Genomic DNA, 17,009 nt, shown 5'->3' with positions numbered 1-17,009 from the left:
TTCTACTTCTGAAACAGACTTTCTGTGTAGCCTCGGGTAAATTATTTAATCTCTCTGTGCTTCAGTTTCATCACGTGGAAAATGAGGTTAATGAGGTTAATACTACTTACTGACCTCACATGGATGTTCTGGGGTTCAGTACATTGATGCGAGAACATCATGTTGTAATCCTTAAATAGACGATTCCTCTGGAAGTGCAAGGTAGTATTATACACACCAAAGAGCTATTTGCCGAGCCACCACCTTCTCATCACTCAGATCCCTTCTAAAACTCACTTTCTATGTGGAGCAGGGTTCACTTGGAGGCCAGCAGGTCTAGTGGGCAGGCTGCGGCTTGTCTTTCTACCCACAAAGTCCTGGGATGGACTTGCCTGATGGTCAGTGGGCCCAGCAGTCAAACTGCAGTCCGTTGTTCCCCAAATGGAGGGGGAGGGGAAGGAAGAGGGACCCAGACTCTACCATTCCACCAGGTCCCAGCTCAAGGCCCAAGGGGGAGAGGGCATGGAGTGTCTCAGACGCCTCTTTCTGGTGCACCTGACCAGCTCTCCCTGGGCCACTTCCTACCCGCCGCCCTCCGCCTTCAGTTTGGGGCGTTGTTGTAGCCGTCATCCCTCACAACAGGGAGTGTGGGAGGGGAAAGTGTCAGGCCCCCTACTCTCCTGGTTGGGATCTTACCCACAGCCCAAACCCTTCCCCTGTGCTCACTGTCCCCAGAAGCTGCAAATGGACTACCTCCCTTCCAACAGCTTCTCCTTCACTTTCCCTGCTCCCGGTCACCCACAGGCTGTGTTATCCAAATATATGTATCTATCTATAATGTGTTTGTAATACCCATACATGTTTAATGGAATCTTTAAGAATGGCACCTACCCAGAATTGGGTGAACTTTTACTGTGACTCTTGTTCTTCTGTCTCTGATTCCCCCTATTGTTGTTTTTACTTGCGTAGGCATGTCCAAATTAGGTTCTTTAGGACAGGAATCATGTCATGCCTTTTTATTTGCTCTGGAAGGTTCCTAGCACACTTTTGGGCGTTGTATAACGAAATAATGTTATTAAAGGGTAATATTAATTTTTTTGAAAGCATTCATGCGTCAGAAGCTTGCGAATTTGAATGTTTGCAGAACACACAAAGGCTGCAAACTCGGCTATGTTTGATTTTGAATTAATATTGATGGAAAAATGTTGTAAAGGATTTGCTCAGCTTCAGTTAACACCACATTTATGGATCCCATATGATTAGTGCCTTTCCTTCCAGTCCCTTTTCCCTTCTTTTTTTAGTGGATTCCCTCATTTCTATTAATCTCTTTCAAAGTGGGAGGCTTTTAAATATTTTGATTACGTTTTAATTCATTGTATCATGTTTTGCTGTAGTGTGCTTTATACATGAAATGATTATTTTCTACACTAATTTAAAAATATTACTCCTGCAGAAGAAGTCCAAGCTACAGATGCTGTTTGCAACCCTAAGACTCTGAGTCTGCAGATGCTAACATATCTGCTTAAGTTTACACAGTATGAGACGTACCATCATAGTTTTGCCACTGCCACCAATGGGGTCAGGATTTCACCTACAGTCCATAAAGTTAAGTGAATACATCAATCCTTGTAGGATCAGGGGCTAAGTTTATTGAACCACACTAATGCTTACGCTGATCAGAGCCCTGAAGGACTAAATGTGAGTTCTTTCCTTGTTTTTTGTTTTTTTTTTATTACGTGTGCCAACCTACCAAGACAATGAAGAGTGGACCAAGACAGGGAGAAAACTATGAACTGTGGAATAAGCAGCAATCCAACACATCAGCTGAATAAACATTAACAACATTTTTGCATTTGATCTTTAGGACATGTAGGGCTAAATGCCATGGATGGATGCCTAGATGATGGGGGGGGGGCGGTGAGCTAGGGTGCCAGGAACCTTTCCCACTCTCTTGTATTCCTGTGCTGGGGCTAGACACAGTCCTCGGGTTCAATTCTGTGCTGCACCTCCTGGAGGCACAGAACACAAGGTGCAACCCTGGGGGATGAGGGGCAGAGATGGCTTTACATCACCTTTGCACCCTCTGGTTTCTGGGCTGCTCCAAGGGGACTGAAATACCTATGGCAGTCCTATGCTGTGCCTGCTTTGGGGGAATTCTTCCTTGCCCCCTTGGGGTGCATTAGTGGCCCCTATATTCTGCCAGAGCAGTGAATGTGGGCTGGGTTGGAGGAACGAATCTGTTCCCTATTGTCCTCAAATGGGATGCAAAAGCAAAGCATGTGGGTTCACAGCTTGGCCTCTACCCTTTGCACTGGCCAGAGCACCCTACAAAAGAGTAGGGTGTCTGATTAGGCCAGAGGTCCAGTGCTCCCAGGTACTCTGACTTGTGTGGCACATTGCCATTGTACACTGGTTGCGAAAATGGACTTCTAGAGCTAGAGAAAAAAGCAGAAGTTTTTGAAACTTGTTTTCAATGTAGCTAAAAGGTTATAATGGACACGATGGCAACATAAGTGTCTTACACCCCATGAAAGATGCAGGAGGAGACGTGTATTACAGCAGAGAGACTCCAAAGAGAGTTCGTTGATGCATGGATGTGCCAACCCATTTTAATTGCTAAGTTTTATTTCTCACCATTTCTCTTTGTTTATTTTCTTTTAGATTCCACTGATGAGGGATCCTGGCTGGATCCGAAACGTTTGGACTTGTAACTTGAACGTGAGTGTGATTTCAATTGTTACCGCTATTTATTTTAACTGTAGTACCTACAGGTGGGGCTGGTGCTGGGCCTTGTGTGGCTCAGTCTGCAGTAAGATGCACAGGCCCACATTCAGCTCCTGCCCCAGCTTCCATTATCCCAACACCCCATATCCCAACATAGCTGTCTGCATGAGATACCAACACCGCCCTGCTGGTTGGTGAGGCTGTGCAAAAACGGGTGACCCCCTAATGTGGTTGTCACTAGCAGGGGAGGGGAAAATGGCAGCAGCAGGGAAACTTTGAAGAACTTGCCCTGAGAGAGGAGAATAGAATCAGACACGAGAACCATTGAACAGGGATGATGTGGGGAGAGTTCCACTTCATAGGCGTGGTCAGGGCCACCATTGCATTGCCATTACAAGGAGCGATCCGTTAAAACAGGAAGATCGAGGCAACAACGGAAGAATTCTGTCAGTGTCTTTCGAATATATTTCTTAAGAAAAATAAAATGCTGCTGGGAAATACTCTCACTGTGGTTGAGGGGCAGGAAGCTTAGAGGCAGGACTGTCTGAAATCTGGTATGGGAAGTCCATGACCCAGAGCTACTAGGGAACAACTCTGCTCTCGGGTGTTGTGGCTGACTCATCTTTGTCTCACGATGCCCCTTCTGTGCAGGCCAGATGGCTTGTACAGCCCAGCAGCCTTTTTGTTTAGACAGGACAGATTGGGGTCAGGATTTCAATTTACACCAGTTGATGATTTAGCCCTATATGTTTAATCTGGGATTGACAATGGAATGAAGATGCTGTGGACAGGTGGATGACTGGAATAGACAGAAAGAAAGCTTAAGGTGGACCAGAGCTGGAATGGGTTAGATTTGGACCTTCATCTCAGTGGATGAGCTAGGTAAACAAAGCAATGACCTGGGAATCCAAAACTCCTGCAGAACAAGTCAGGAAAAGAGCTCAGATGCTAGAGAGAAGCTCAGACGATACTGTAGCTTCTGGAAATCAGATTACTGGTAACTAAAGAAAGTCTGAATCAATGCTCCAGATCTAACCTCTTCACCCCAAAAGTGAAGTAAGTTTCTGGAAAAATGTGGATCTGCAGCCAGATGAGATTCCAAACCTTCCAACACAATCTCACCTGCACTTGTGATATGCACCCATATTCAGTGGTGAGCTGGAGCCGGTTTGCACCGGTTCGCATGAACCAGTTGTTAAATTTTGAAGCTGGTTTAGAACCAGTTGTTAAAGGGGTGGGCAAACTCCAGCCCGCAGGACTGTCCTGTCCGGCCTGCCTGAGCTCTCAGCTGGGGAGGCTCCCCTGAGAATCCCTTTTTAATTTTTACTCAACTGGCGGCACTCCGGGTCTTTGGTGGCTGGTTCTTCACTCGCTCCAGGTCTTTGGCGGCACTTCGGCGGCGGGTCCTTCAGTACCGCCGAAGAGCCGGAGCGACTGAAAGACCTGCCGCCGAAGTGCCGCCAAAGACCCAGAGTGACTGAAGGAACCAGTTCTTCAGCTTTTGGCAGCTCATCAGTGCCCATATTTGTTTGGTCTATAAGAATGGAGAATTTATTTCTGCTATTCTGCACACTGAAATACTGTACTCCAAGTGTAGTTATCAATGGTTTGCTGTCAAACTGGAAGAGAATATCTAGTGAGGTCCCACAAGGGTCAGTCCAGTACTATTCAATATTTTCATTATTGACTTGGATAATGGAGTGCAAAGCATAAAATTTGCAGATGATATAAAGCTGGGAGGGGTTGCAAGCACTTTGCAGGACAGGATTAGAATTAAAAATGACCCTGGTAAATTGGAGAATTGGTCTGAATTCAACAAGATGAAATTCAATCAAGACAAATGCAAAGTACTTTACTTAGGAAGGAAAAATCAAATGCAACTACAAAATAGGGGATAACTGGCTAGTTTGTAGTACCGCAGAAAAGGATCTGGGGGTTATAGTGGATCACAAATTGAAGATCAGTCAACAATATGATGCTTTTGCAAAAACGGCTATCATCATTCTGGAGTGTATTAACAGAGTGTTGTAGGTAAGACACAGGAGGGAATTGTCCTGCTCTACTCGGCACTGGTGAGGCCTCAACTGGAGTACTGTGTTCAGTTCTGGGCACCACACTTAAAGATGTGGACAAACTGGAGAGGAGAGCTACAAAAATGATAAAAGGTTAAAAAATCCTGGGCATGTTTAGTCTTGAGAAAAGAAGACTGCAGGCGGGCATACCTGATAACAGTCTTCAAATATGCGAAGGGCTGATTAATTGTTCTCCATGTCCACTGTAGGTAGTCTAGGAAGTAATGGGCTTAATCTGCAGCAAGGGAGATTTGGTTAGAAAAACTTCCTAACTATAAATGTAGATAAGCTCCAGAATAGGCTTCCAAGGGAGATTGTAGAATCCTCGTCATTGGAGGTGTTTAAGAATAGGCTGGACAAACATCTGTCAGGGATGGTCAAAGTTTACTTGTTCCTGCCTTAGCACAGGGGGCTGGACTTGATGACTTCTCGAGGTCTGTTCCAGCCCTACGTTTCTATAATTATGTAGTATTGGAATACATTATGAATGTATGTTTTGTCTGAGTTAGATTTTGATTTCCTCTTTCTTTGGTATCATTGTTGTTCCATATAGCTAGACTCCTCACCTTTTGTCCTGTGTACTACTGGAATGTTATATATAGCAAAATGGAACAGAAGGGGAGAAGTGGTCTTTTAAGAATAGCTGCCTTCTAAATGTTGCATTGAAATGAAATAATAGGAGATTAGGAAACCCCACTCTGCTCTAGGAAACAGAGGATCTCAAAACATTTGACACACAAAAAATCACTCTGTACACTAAAGTGCACCTGATCCTGGAATGAGACATGTCATCTGCTTAAAAGCACACCACGACGCTACCCAATGTCTTGGAACAGGAAGGGAAGAACACAATATACAATTGGATTCACAAGGGGAGTTAAGGTAAACAGAATTAAATGAGTCAAATTGTAATTTGGCCCAGGCCCCTGTGCAGTCATTGGATTACATGATTCCATCCACACCGGAGAATATTTCAATGAAAATTCTGAGAAGGAGCTGGGCTGTCATCTATGGTTGTAGGGGACTGACATCTGCTATCACCATTCTGAGTACTTAGGAAGCTTTGTTTTGTTATGACCATATTGCAGAATGTGAGTGTGATGGGGAAAACCTGGATGTCCAAAAAGTGTAGCTCAGAGGCAGTCATGTATGCTGTCATGACTCTGAGCTATCTGTGGATAAGATTTTGTTTGTTTATTCTATTAATTTTATTTTCTTTCTGTTTTCTGAGAAGGCCTTTGTGTTATTCTGGTGCTCTAGAGGTAGATACTTCTGCATCTGTTTCTTGTTTTTCTATTGTTTTATCAATGTGGTGTTAAATACAGAAACATGCATTTTTAAAGTAACTTGTACAAAATATTCAAAATAGTGGGCCAGATCCTCAGCTGATGTAAATCAGCAGAACTTGACTTGTGTCAGTGGAGCTATGCTGATTTGCATGAACTAAGAATCTGGCTCAAACATTTTTAGATTGTTAGCTCTTCAGCATAGAGACTATCTTTATTTATATGTGATGTAGAGTGCTGATCATACTGGCAGCGCTAAGCAAGTAATATTAAAACAAGCTTATCTTCTATAACTAAAATCAAGTTCTTAAGGACAAAGAGTTGTTCCTAGCTGGTAGATTTACATGGGAACCAAGGGAAGTGCAGCAGGAATGGAAACAAGTCTCTGATAAGCTTCCAATTATTTCATAGTGTAAATGAGGGGTGGCCAACCTAAGCCTGAGAAGGAGCCAGAATTTACCAATGTAATATGTCAGCAGCTCTCCATCAGCTCCCCCACTCTGCTCCCAGTGCCTCCCGCCCACTGGCAGCCCCGCCTATCAGTGCCTCCCCCTCCTTCCCCGCGCCTCCGATTAGCTGTTTTGTGGCATGGAGAGGGCTCTGGGGGGGAAGGGGAAGAGTGAGGGCATAGCAGGTTCAGGGAATGGGGTGGGAAGGGGTGGAGTGGGGTTAGGCCTTGTGGCAGAGCCAGGGGTTGAGCAGTGAGCACCCCCAGCACATTGGAAAATGGGCCCCTGTAGTTCCAGCCTCAGAGTCGGTGCCTGTACAAGGAGCCGCATGTTAACTTCTGAAGAGCCGCACATGGCTCCGGAGCCACACGTTGGCCACCCCTGGTTTAAATGAATCATGTAAAATGGATCAAACTGAACGTTTGTTGCATAGAGAGAGCCAAAGCCTTCCCTGGCATAGTTCCACTAAAGAAAATGATTCCAGTGTTGTCATAAATATAAAGGGAAGGGTAAACCCCTTTGAAATCCCTCCTGGCCAGGGGAAAGCTCCTCTCACCTGTAAAGGGTTAAGAAGCTAAAGGTAACCTCGCTGGCACCTGACCAAAATGACCAATGAGGAGACAAGATACTTTCAAAAGCTGGGAGGAGGGAGAGAAACAAAGGGTCTGTGTCTGTCTGTAGTCGTCTTGGCCGGGGATAGACCAGGAATGGAGTCTTAGAACTTTTAGTAAGTAATCTAGCTAGGTATGTGTTAGATTATGATTTCTTTAAATGGCTGAGAAAAGAATTGTGCTGAATAGAATAACTATTTCTGTCTGTGTATCTTTTTTGTAACTTAAGGTTTTGCCTAGAGGGGTTCTCTATGTTTTTGAATCTAATTACCCTGTAAGATATCTACCATCCTGATTTTACAGGGGGGATTTCTTTATTTCTATTTACTTCTATTTTTATTAAAAGTCTTCTTGTAAAAAACTGAATGCTTTTTCATTGTTCTCAGATCCAAGGGTTTGGGTCTGTGGTCACCTATGCAAATTGGTGAGGCTTTTTATCCAACATTTCCCAGGAAAGGGGGGGTGCAAGTGTTGGGAGGATTGTTCATTGTTCTTAAGATCCAAGGGTCTGGGTCTGTAGTCACCTAGGCAAATTGGTCAGGCTTTTTACCAAACCTTGTCCAGGAAGTGGGGTGCAAGGTTTTGGGAAGTATTTTGGGGGGAAGGACGCGTCCAAACAGCTCTTCCCCAGTAACCAGTATTAGTTTGGTGGTGGTAGCGGCCAGTCCAAGGACAACGGGTGGAATATTTTGTACCTTGGGGAAGTTTTGACCTAAGCTGGTAAAGATAAGCTTAGGAGGTTTTTCATGCAGGTCCCCACATCTGTACCCTAGAGTTCAGAGTGGGGGAGGAACCTTGACAAGTGTACTTTCTGAGAAAAATGCTTGCACATCAGAATAAACACCCTCAAAGTCATTGGCATCAGTGGTAAATATTTTCCCATTCCTCACTAAGAATGTTGACATCCATATTCTTTATTTTTGTGTCTACGTGCAAGTGCTTGCAATTACTTTTTAATTATGTACTGAATTAAATAGACCCAGAGCCAATTATGCCTGACCCTTGTGGGGAAGCTTTTTCCTCATTGCATAGCCTTTTTCTTTATTGCACAGCAGGCAGAACTGCAGTTCTTGGAAAATTCCTAGGGGGTCCTGGAGGGTAAAATGGGGAGAAAATGGGGACATGTTCCCCCCCAGACCAGCCCTCTGTAGTCCTCTCCCTGGATCAGAGTCACTGCACACTGCCCCTTTACTATGGACTATCTTCTCCAGAAGATGTTGTGGTGATGAGGAGGTTTAAAGACCAATGAGCTGCCACCTATAGGTCTTCTAAATTAATACACTGTGGGATTGAGAGCCTGAGTCCTCTTCCACTCTTTTCTCCCATCATAACCCGGAGACAAGGTCTCTGGGTGGGGCTCTCTTTTCTTTCTTCCTCTCTCCCTCAGGATGTGTCCCCAGCTGTGAAGGCCTCTTCTTCCCTCTCACCTGAGGAGATGGGGTCCTCTAAGAGAGGTTTCTCTTCTCCCATTCTGACTTTGAAGACTCTGGACAGGGCTCTAGGAAGTTGGGGGCCTGAGAGCCAGCTGGATGAGTGGGGAATTATTTGTTGTGAGACAGAGAAAAGATCAAGAGGCCCTCTTGGCAAGAGGTGATATGTTCTTAATAGTTGCCAGATGAAGGAGCAGATTTGCTGTTTATGCCAATGAACTAGAGGGGACAGGAGCTTGCTGAGGAGAGAAGAAGGATCTGTTATGGAGCACGTTGGAGATGTGGATGAAGGGCTGCAGGGCTTAGTGGGGTAATTGTCTAAAGTTTATCCACATCAAAGCAACTGAGCTTCCCCAAACACTCTGCCTGTTTAGAATGCTGGTGCTGGTTTACTGCCAGCTGTTACTGAGTTGTTTGCAATATTGATCTTAGGGTTCTGGGTGCAGTTATGTCTTTGTCTGTGGTGAGTGTGGTTGGCTCTTTGCTCTCAAAGGCATAGTCAGAAGGTGAATGATGGGGCTTATGTGTTTTTAGTCTTATTTTTATCACGTTCCTAGGAGATGGGCAAGTATTACAAAGAGGAGGTATTGTATCAGTATTATGATCACAAATAGAGCTGGTTGGGAATTTTCCATTAGAATTATTTTTTGATGGAAAATGCAGTTTCTCTGCAAAATTGAAATTTTTTATGCAAAAAATTGTATGTTGCAGATTTTTTAAAAAATTTCCCCTGGGAAAACTGATATAGCATATTTTGTTTTGGGTCAGTTTGACCTAATTGAAATATTTCAGTTTGCTGAACTGACCCAAAACATTTCACTTAGAATCTGTTCAACATTAAAACGCATTTCTCTATGGTGGCACATTGCCTTATAGGAGTTGTTTGAATATATGATGGCCCTTTCTTTCCTGTGGGCCAGGCTTCGTGGCCAGATTACATTTCCTATGGTGCAACACAGTCTCCCACCCCGACCTAGAGACATAGTGCATCAAATATTTCCAAATTAAAATTTTTCTGAAAGTTTTGTTCTGTGAAAAAAAACTTGATATTTCAACTTTGTCCCAATTCAAATGCTGAAATTCTGGAATTTCCAGTGGTATGAAAATTCTGATTTTTTTTGCTCAATTCTAGTCACATGTGAGCAAGAAAAGCTAGGAAAGGGTAAAGTTCTCTATATTCCTATAACCTGTGGGTTTAGCATCAACAGTTGGATTTCTAAAATCAAAACATGACAATGGGGTTTCTGCAATAACAAAGCCAAGTCTGGCTTGCCCCACCTCTGCTTTTTAGACTAGATAGAATTGGTAGACAGTGTCCCAGTACATTCTATCCAATCACCTTTTCTCCAGTTGCTGAACTGCATAGATAAATTCAGGGAACTCTGTGCTGCAGATATAACCTGAAGTCACCAGTGACTGTTAGAAACTAAGCAAGTCTCCAAGCTAAAGCGGGAGATTGAACATGTCTGGACAAGAACAAATTAGAAAAGGTCTTTAGTTGTCTTTTAGTTGATTCCTCAGAATTAGTGAAGAGCTGTTGACTCCACCTATTGTTCCATGTCTGAGATTTGGATGACCTAATTCTGTGTCTGAACCATGTGTAGACTTGTTTCTAGGAGTGCAGCATAATTCTGATAATTATCTTATTCAATAATCATAGGTTTTCTAAAACATATGACCTCAGGAACAGTAGGATGAAGCTAGCTTTGATCTCAGGCAGGACCAAAAAGAAAAGACCAGATATTTAGGCCTAAGATCCTTTTTCATGCGAATACGTTTTCACAAAATGGATAAATAGCCTGTAGAACACACTGCTGCCGGATTTCACTGAGGCAAATTACAGAGGAATCTTGATTTTTACGGACGCAAGTTTTACGAACAACCAGTTATATGAACCATTTTTCCCAATTGGGAAAAAATGATCACACAATGAAAGTGAGATTGATAAAGAAGAAGTCAACATAACTACGCATTCTGATACCCTCAATGCTTTGGAAATTGCTTGGCAATGGTTTGAAGGACAAAAAGAAAGCAATGATGTTCACCATCTGGCAATGTATGCACCAGACCTGCTGTAATTTTGAGATGTTCAGCATTGTGAAATTTTTGATTTTTATGAACTCCTCAAACCCCAATTAGTTTGTAAAATAAGGGTTCTACGGTATCCCTAAACTCCCTAATGCAGGGTTTCTTGCACCAGTGTCTGAAACATCTGGTTCTGACACTGTCAATGACAAGATATTGGACTAGATCAACTTCTAATCTATATCCAGCTGCAAAAGCCAGTTATGACAGCTCAGTAGAACCTCCGTATCATCCCTGGGCTTAGGGGAGGAGTATGGGAATGATGTCAGACTACAGGAGATTTGGGGTAGGAAAGGCTGTGGCCAGAGCAGACCTGCAACCTGGATATTCCGTGCCTCTGCAAACCCCCACTGAAGCAAGGGTGAGGATTGCTCTAGCCTACACCAGTGGGTGCATTGATCCCCACATCCAGTGAAGAAGGAAGCTTCAAGCTACCTAATCTTTCCCCCTGTGCTGGGGCAGGGATGAAGCAGACTTTTCTTTGGAGTTGAAATCTCTCATATTTAGTCTCATGCCCTGAGGGGTGTGCGCGGTTATTTATTTATTTTCGATTGAGCAAAATTTCTTAAGATGTTTTTGTGTGAGGGAAAGGTGAAACCATGCACAACTGACAGAGGGCCAGACTGCCCCCACTCTCGCAGTAAAAGTCATAAAAGAGGGCTGAGGATGAGGAAAGCTGTATGAAAGTCACATCTCCGAATTCTTCCCTGGACAAGGGTTTGTCATCCCTCCTTCAGGTCTCTTCACAAACCCAAGGAATCTTCAAGAGGCCCAGTAATCCTGCTGTCCTTTCCTACCCCCTTAGACGGCAGGATGGTAAAAGCACCTGTGTCCTGTCTATACTACCGATCCTACCACTAGTGGCACACGTGCAATATACCTGACAAGCTCATTAGATGTCTGTTGTAGAAGAAGAAAGCCTGCTTCGCCCAGACATGGGCAAGCAATGGACAGAGCTAAGTCACTCTCCTAGATACTACTACACTTAGCATGCATGTCTGTGTACTCGACTGTATTAAGAAGCTAAGGAATGCTAGTGTTAGAGCAAAAGGCAAAAAAGGCTGGGAGTCTTACATTGTAAAACTCAGGGACGTCATTTGAAAGTCCCATTGGAGTTTTACCATTGACTTCAGTGGGAGCACTACTAGATCCTTAACAATGCACAGCCGATTACAATAGAAGAAAAGGTTGAATATACAAAAGACCTACGTGTTATCTTAAATTGGCTACTGCTGTTAAACTCTTGCCTACTACTAAAACGTGTTGAAAAGGGATATTGTTTTACATAATGATGATTTAAAACAGTGAACAAACCATGCACAGGTGACAGAAACTATTTGTCAGTCAGCTAAACAAAATATTAGAAGCAGCTGGGTAGGCTAATTCAGTGCCAGCAGCAGAACTGCCCAGTGAAATTGAGGGCATGAGAGAGATAAAAGCAGCAAGGTTCTCAGGGGAGTCAGTTATCAAATGTTACTTGCCCTCCAGCATTAAACCCACTATTCAAGAGGTGGGAGTAGACATGGGAAGAGTAAAGCAAATATTATACTCCTTGAAGTATAGTGTCTCTTTGTCTAACCCTGAAGGCCCACAAACAAAGGTTTGTACTGTTTTCTTGTAGATTGTTTAATGAACAGTATAAATGTTGTTTTACTTTTGATTTGCTATGCTGTGCTTTCAAAATGTAGTATATCCAGGCATATGCTTCACTTTTCATGCGTGGGATTAACACCTGTGAAAGAAACTTCCTTCACTTTGTTTGGCCAGAACAGCATTTGTGGAAGATGCCACATTGTTTCCTAAAAGAGGACTGAGATGACATTGCTAGATATGTACCCAATGGCTCTGATCTTGCATTCTTGAAAACCTCTATAGATGTCAATAGGTGTTTTGTCTGAGCGGGCACACCACTGGACTTATGAGCTCAGGAATATTGAGCTATGGTTGAAGAGAACAAACCAGAGCAATGCAATGCTTTGACTTTTATCAAGTCTCAGAAAGCGTTTGTAAGCATTCAGCTGCCACTTGTGTAACTTGGGCATTATTACTTACAGTGCTGAGACTCAGTTCATCCGTGGTGCAACTCCACTGATGCAAGTGGAATTACATCAGTGTTGATTTTTCATCTCTAATTTAAACATTCCTGTCAAGGTTCCTCCCCCACTCTGAACTCTAGGGTACAGATGTGGGGACCTGCATGAAAAACCTCCTAAGCTTATCTTTACCAGCTTAGGTCAAAACTTCCCCAAGGCACAAAATATTCCACCCGTTGTCCTTGGATTGGCCGCTACCACCACCAAACTAATACTGGTTACTGGGGAAGAGCTGTTTGGATGCATCCTTCCCCCCAAAATACTTCCCAAAACCTTGCACCCCACTTCCTGGACAAGGTTTGGTAAAAAGCCTCACCAATTTGCCTAGGTGACTACAGACCCAGACCCTTGGATCTTAAGAACAATGAACAATCCTCCCAACACTTGCACCCCCCCTTTCCTGGGAAATGTTGGATAAAAAGCCTCACCAATTTGCATAGGTGACCACAGACCCAAACCCTTGGATCTGAGAACAATGAAAAAGCATTCAGTTTCTTACAAGAAGACTTTTAATAAAAATAGAAGTAAATAGAAATAAAGAAATCCCCCCTGTAAAATCAGGATGGTAGATATCTTACAGGGTAATTAGTTTCAAAAACATAGAGAACCCCTCTAGGCAAAACCTTAAGTTACAAAAAAAGATACACAGACAGAAATAGTTATTCTATTCAGCACAGCTATTTTCTCAGCCATTTAAAGAAATCATAATCTAACACATACCTAGCTAGATTACTTACTAAAAGTTCTAAGACTCCATTCTTAGTCTATCCCCGGCAGAAAACCAGCATATAGACAGACACACAGACCCTTTGTCTCTCTCCCTCCTCCCAGCTTTTGAAAGTATCTTGTCTCCTCATTGGTCATGTGCCAGGGAGGTTACCTTTAGCTTCTTAACCCTTTACAGGTGAGAGGAGCTTTCCCCTGGCCAGGAGGGATTTCAAAGGGGTTTACCCTTCCCTTTATATTTATGACAATTTCCTTTGGTCATTTGTGGACCACAGAAGTAAAAATTTGACTATGTTTTCCTGTTCCAGCAATCAAATATGCTGGAGCATGATGTTTTTAAAGACATTTCTTGGTGTGAAACCTCTTTAAGGATGCTAGAGATAAATGATTCAATGAGGTTTGCATGACATTCTAAGCTGAGTGGCAGAGCTGGGGGAAGATTCAGAATCTTTCCTTTGAGAACCCGTAGCTTCAAGTCATGTAACTTTCTGAGCAGGTAACTTCTCAAGTGGCCCATTAGCTTCCTTATAGATAATTTTTGTGGAACTATTTTGCAAGGGCAAAAAAAGGAAAGGAAAATCCCTCATCATACAGTGCAAAATCTAATCTGGTTATCCTAGATTCTAAGGCCAGAAGACCACTGTGACTGTCTAGCCTGACCTCCTGTGTAACACAAGCCACAGAACTTCCTTGAAATAATTCCTCTTTGAACTACAACATATCTTTTAGAAATACATCCAATCTTAATTTAAAAATTATTAGTGATACAGAATCCACCACAACCGTGGGTAATTTTTTCCAATGATTAATTACCTGCACTGTTAAAATATATACCGTAGTTCCGATCTGAATTTGTTTAGCTTCAACTTGCAGTCACTGGATCTTGTTACACTTTTATCTGCCAGATTGAAAAAAACCATTATCAAATATTTGTTTTCTATATAGGTAATTTTAAACTGTGATCAACTCATCCCTTAACATTCTCTTGGTTAAGCCACATAGATTGAACTCCTTGAGTCTATCACTATAAAGCATGTTTTCTAATCCTTTACCACTCCCGTGACTCTTCTCCCAACCATCTCCAATTTTTCAACATATTTCTTGAATTGTGGACTTCAGAACTGGACATAATATGACAGCAGTTGTAGCACCAGTGCCAAATACAAATACCCTCTACTCAAGATTCCCCACTTTATGGTATCCACGGTTTGCATTAGTCCTTTTGGTCACAGCATCACACTGGGAGTTCATGTTCAGCTGATTATCCACCACGACTCCCAAATCTTTTTTAAAGTCACTGTTTCCCAGGATAACGTCCCCCATCCTCTCTATACGGGCTACATTCTCTGTTCCTAGATGTATGACTTTACATTTGACTGTGCTAAAACACATATTGTTCTGAAATATGAGCCACATGGGAGTGAAATAAGTTTAGTATGACTGTAGGGGAGCATTTTGTTTTGTACACATTATCTTGCTCTGGTCCTGTGGCTAACTCCAATTTTAACAGCTCCTGGGAAAGTAACTATAATTTTTAATTTGATAAAATGTTCTTCTCTTGTTCCCTTTTTATCTTGGCTCTTCTCCTCCACCCCCTTTCACTCTGACTTACAATATTTCTGACGATGATATGGTCCCCCTGAGGGTGATGTCACAATCACTCCTCTCAACAATGAGCTCTTCATAGGACATAGGGACGATATGGGGAACCAAAGAAGTGAGGGAAACAAGGAAGAGAAGAGAGGGTGACAGAAGAGCCTGGTCTAATACGTCTGCTATGAAGCAGGCTATGAGACTACAATGTACAATGTAAGAAATGTCTCTATATGAAAAACAAAGTCAAAAAGCTAAAATTCATGGAGTGCCCGGATCTCAAACAAAGACAAAGCAGATCTGGAGTGGTTGGTTTAGCCTGTTTAGTATTTGACAATTTAGACACAACACAGAAGACCAGATGGTTTCCTATGGAATAAGGTAAAAAGATAATACTGTATTAAGATGGGGCAGGGCTAATGTTTTTTATATATTTTTCTAAAAGCAAGCTGTTTACTATTTAGGGCTCCAGCCAGCTGAAATTGGAATCCATGGGAGTAGGATTGGGTCCACAAAGCAATGTTTTTTTAAGGATAGGGGATGAAAATTGATAACAAGGCACTAAAGAAAAGAGGGAAAAACATTTTAGAAGCCTGCAAAATTAAATAGCTTTTACTGAAACATGTTTCTAAGCAGTCCTCAAATAAATAAGACATTTGAGAAGCAGATTAAATGCCAAGATTCACATACTGCAGCGACAGGTGCTGCCGTGACCTAAATCAAATGAGGGACAAAATCTGATATTAGACAACTGCTCTTGAACCTATCCGAGTTAGACTAGCTGTTCCTTTTTTTCAATTGATGGAGCATTTATCTAGGAAATCTGCAGTCCAGGGCCCAATTCTTCTTGCATGCTTACATCAACGTAAAACTAGAGCAACCATATACATTGACATCAGCTTCGCTACTTTGGATTTATATACTGGTCTGAGTAAGAGAGAAGGTTAGCCGCAGATTCTAGTTCCATCTTTGGCTATGAATTCATTATAAATTTACTGAAGGCCAAGCATCCCTGTGTAGTGAATGAAAATATTAATGCATGTGCAGTATGCATATTAAAAGTGTAACATCTGGAAATCCACGAATAGCTAGAAACTTGTGAACTGAAAGGCGAGCTCTGGCTTTAGAGGGGAGGAATGCTGGGAATTATCGATTATAAAAATTAAAGAGTCTTTTCGTTTGAGTTGGGATTTTGCTCACCTTCCAGGAAAGTATAGTGACCCAGGTTTGGATCCAAATTTTTGACATCTCCCTGTAAATGAATATGTTTATTGCCATGTAGGAATCTGTGACTGAGTGTTCTTAACCTTCTTGTGCCCTTAAAAATTGTAACAGTTTTATTGTCAGAACAAGAGATGGGCCAACATCAGTATCTTTAATGTGAACCGCCTTTTAATGTTGTGGTAGGGGGAATTCAGATTCAAATCCTGGGACACAAACCCATGTCACTACCACTCTTACCACCTTCAACAATAAATCTTGGGGAACAGCAGCGTTACAGAGCCAATTATGTGTTGATTTACAGTCTGGCAATGGATTGTGTGTGGTCTAAGAGCCAGATTCATATACTCTCACTCAAACAGGTAGCAAAATAGCTTACTACTCATGAAATCTTATTGAAACTAGTAGGACTACTTGTTCAATAATGTATTGTGCAACATGAGTAAGGGCATCAGAATCTGACGCTCAGTTACTGGAGAATTTGTCCCATGGGTGTAGCCTGAAAAGTCCAGAACAACCAGGACAAAGGGACTGCCAAAAAGAACAGAAAACAGTAGGTTGAAGAACCAGGATGCTGTTCTGCTGTTAATGTAAATTTAGAGATGCTTTGCAAGCACGTGGCTGTCTCTGCAGTATTATATTTGCATCAGGACTATATTTTTTCTAAAGAGTAGGAAGTGCAAATATTAACAAAGCACATCATCATAATGGTGTAATGGTTGGACTGTGTTTAAAAAATG

The 17,009-nt window shown here is 42.4% G+C and overlaps 1 protein-coding gene across 1 annotated transcript in view; it reads left to right on the top strand.

Moving 5' to 3' along the window:
- Positions 1 to 17,009, top strand: part of LPIN1 (lipin 1) — a 108,321-nt gene that overhangs the window by 28,682 nt on the left and 62,630 nt on the right. Inside the window, exon 2 of the mRNA XM_084624308.1 lies at positions 2,641 to 2,697. Within this exon, the coding sequence (XP_084480434.1) occupies positions 2,641 to 2,697 (57 nt within the window). The remainder of the gene's footprint in view (positions 1 to 2,640; positions 2,698 to 17,009) is intronic.

The sequence above is a fragment of the Lepidochelys olivacea genome (genome assembly GCF_965140295.1).
Source record: "Lepidochelys olivacea isolate rLepOli2 genome assembly, chromosome: 3".
NCBI classification, from domain to species: Eukaryota; Metazoa; Chordata; order Testudines; family Cheloniidae; genus Lepidochelys; species Lepidochelys olivacea.
This window is presented reverse-complemented; position numbering and strand designations above follow the sequence as displayed.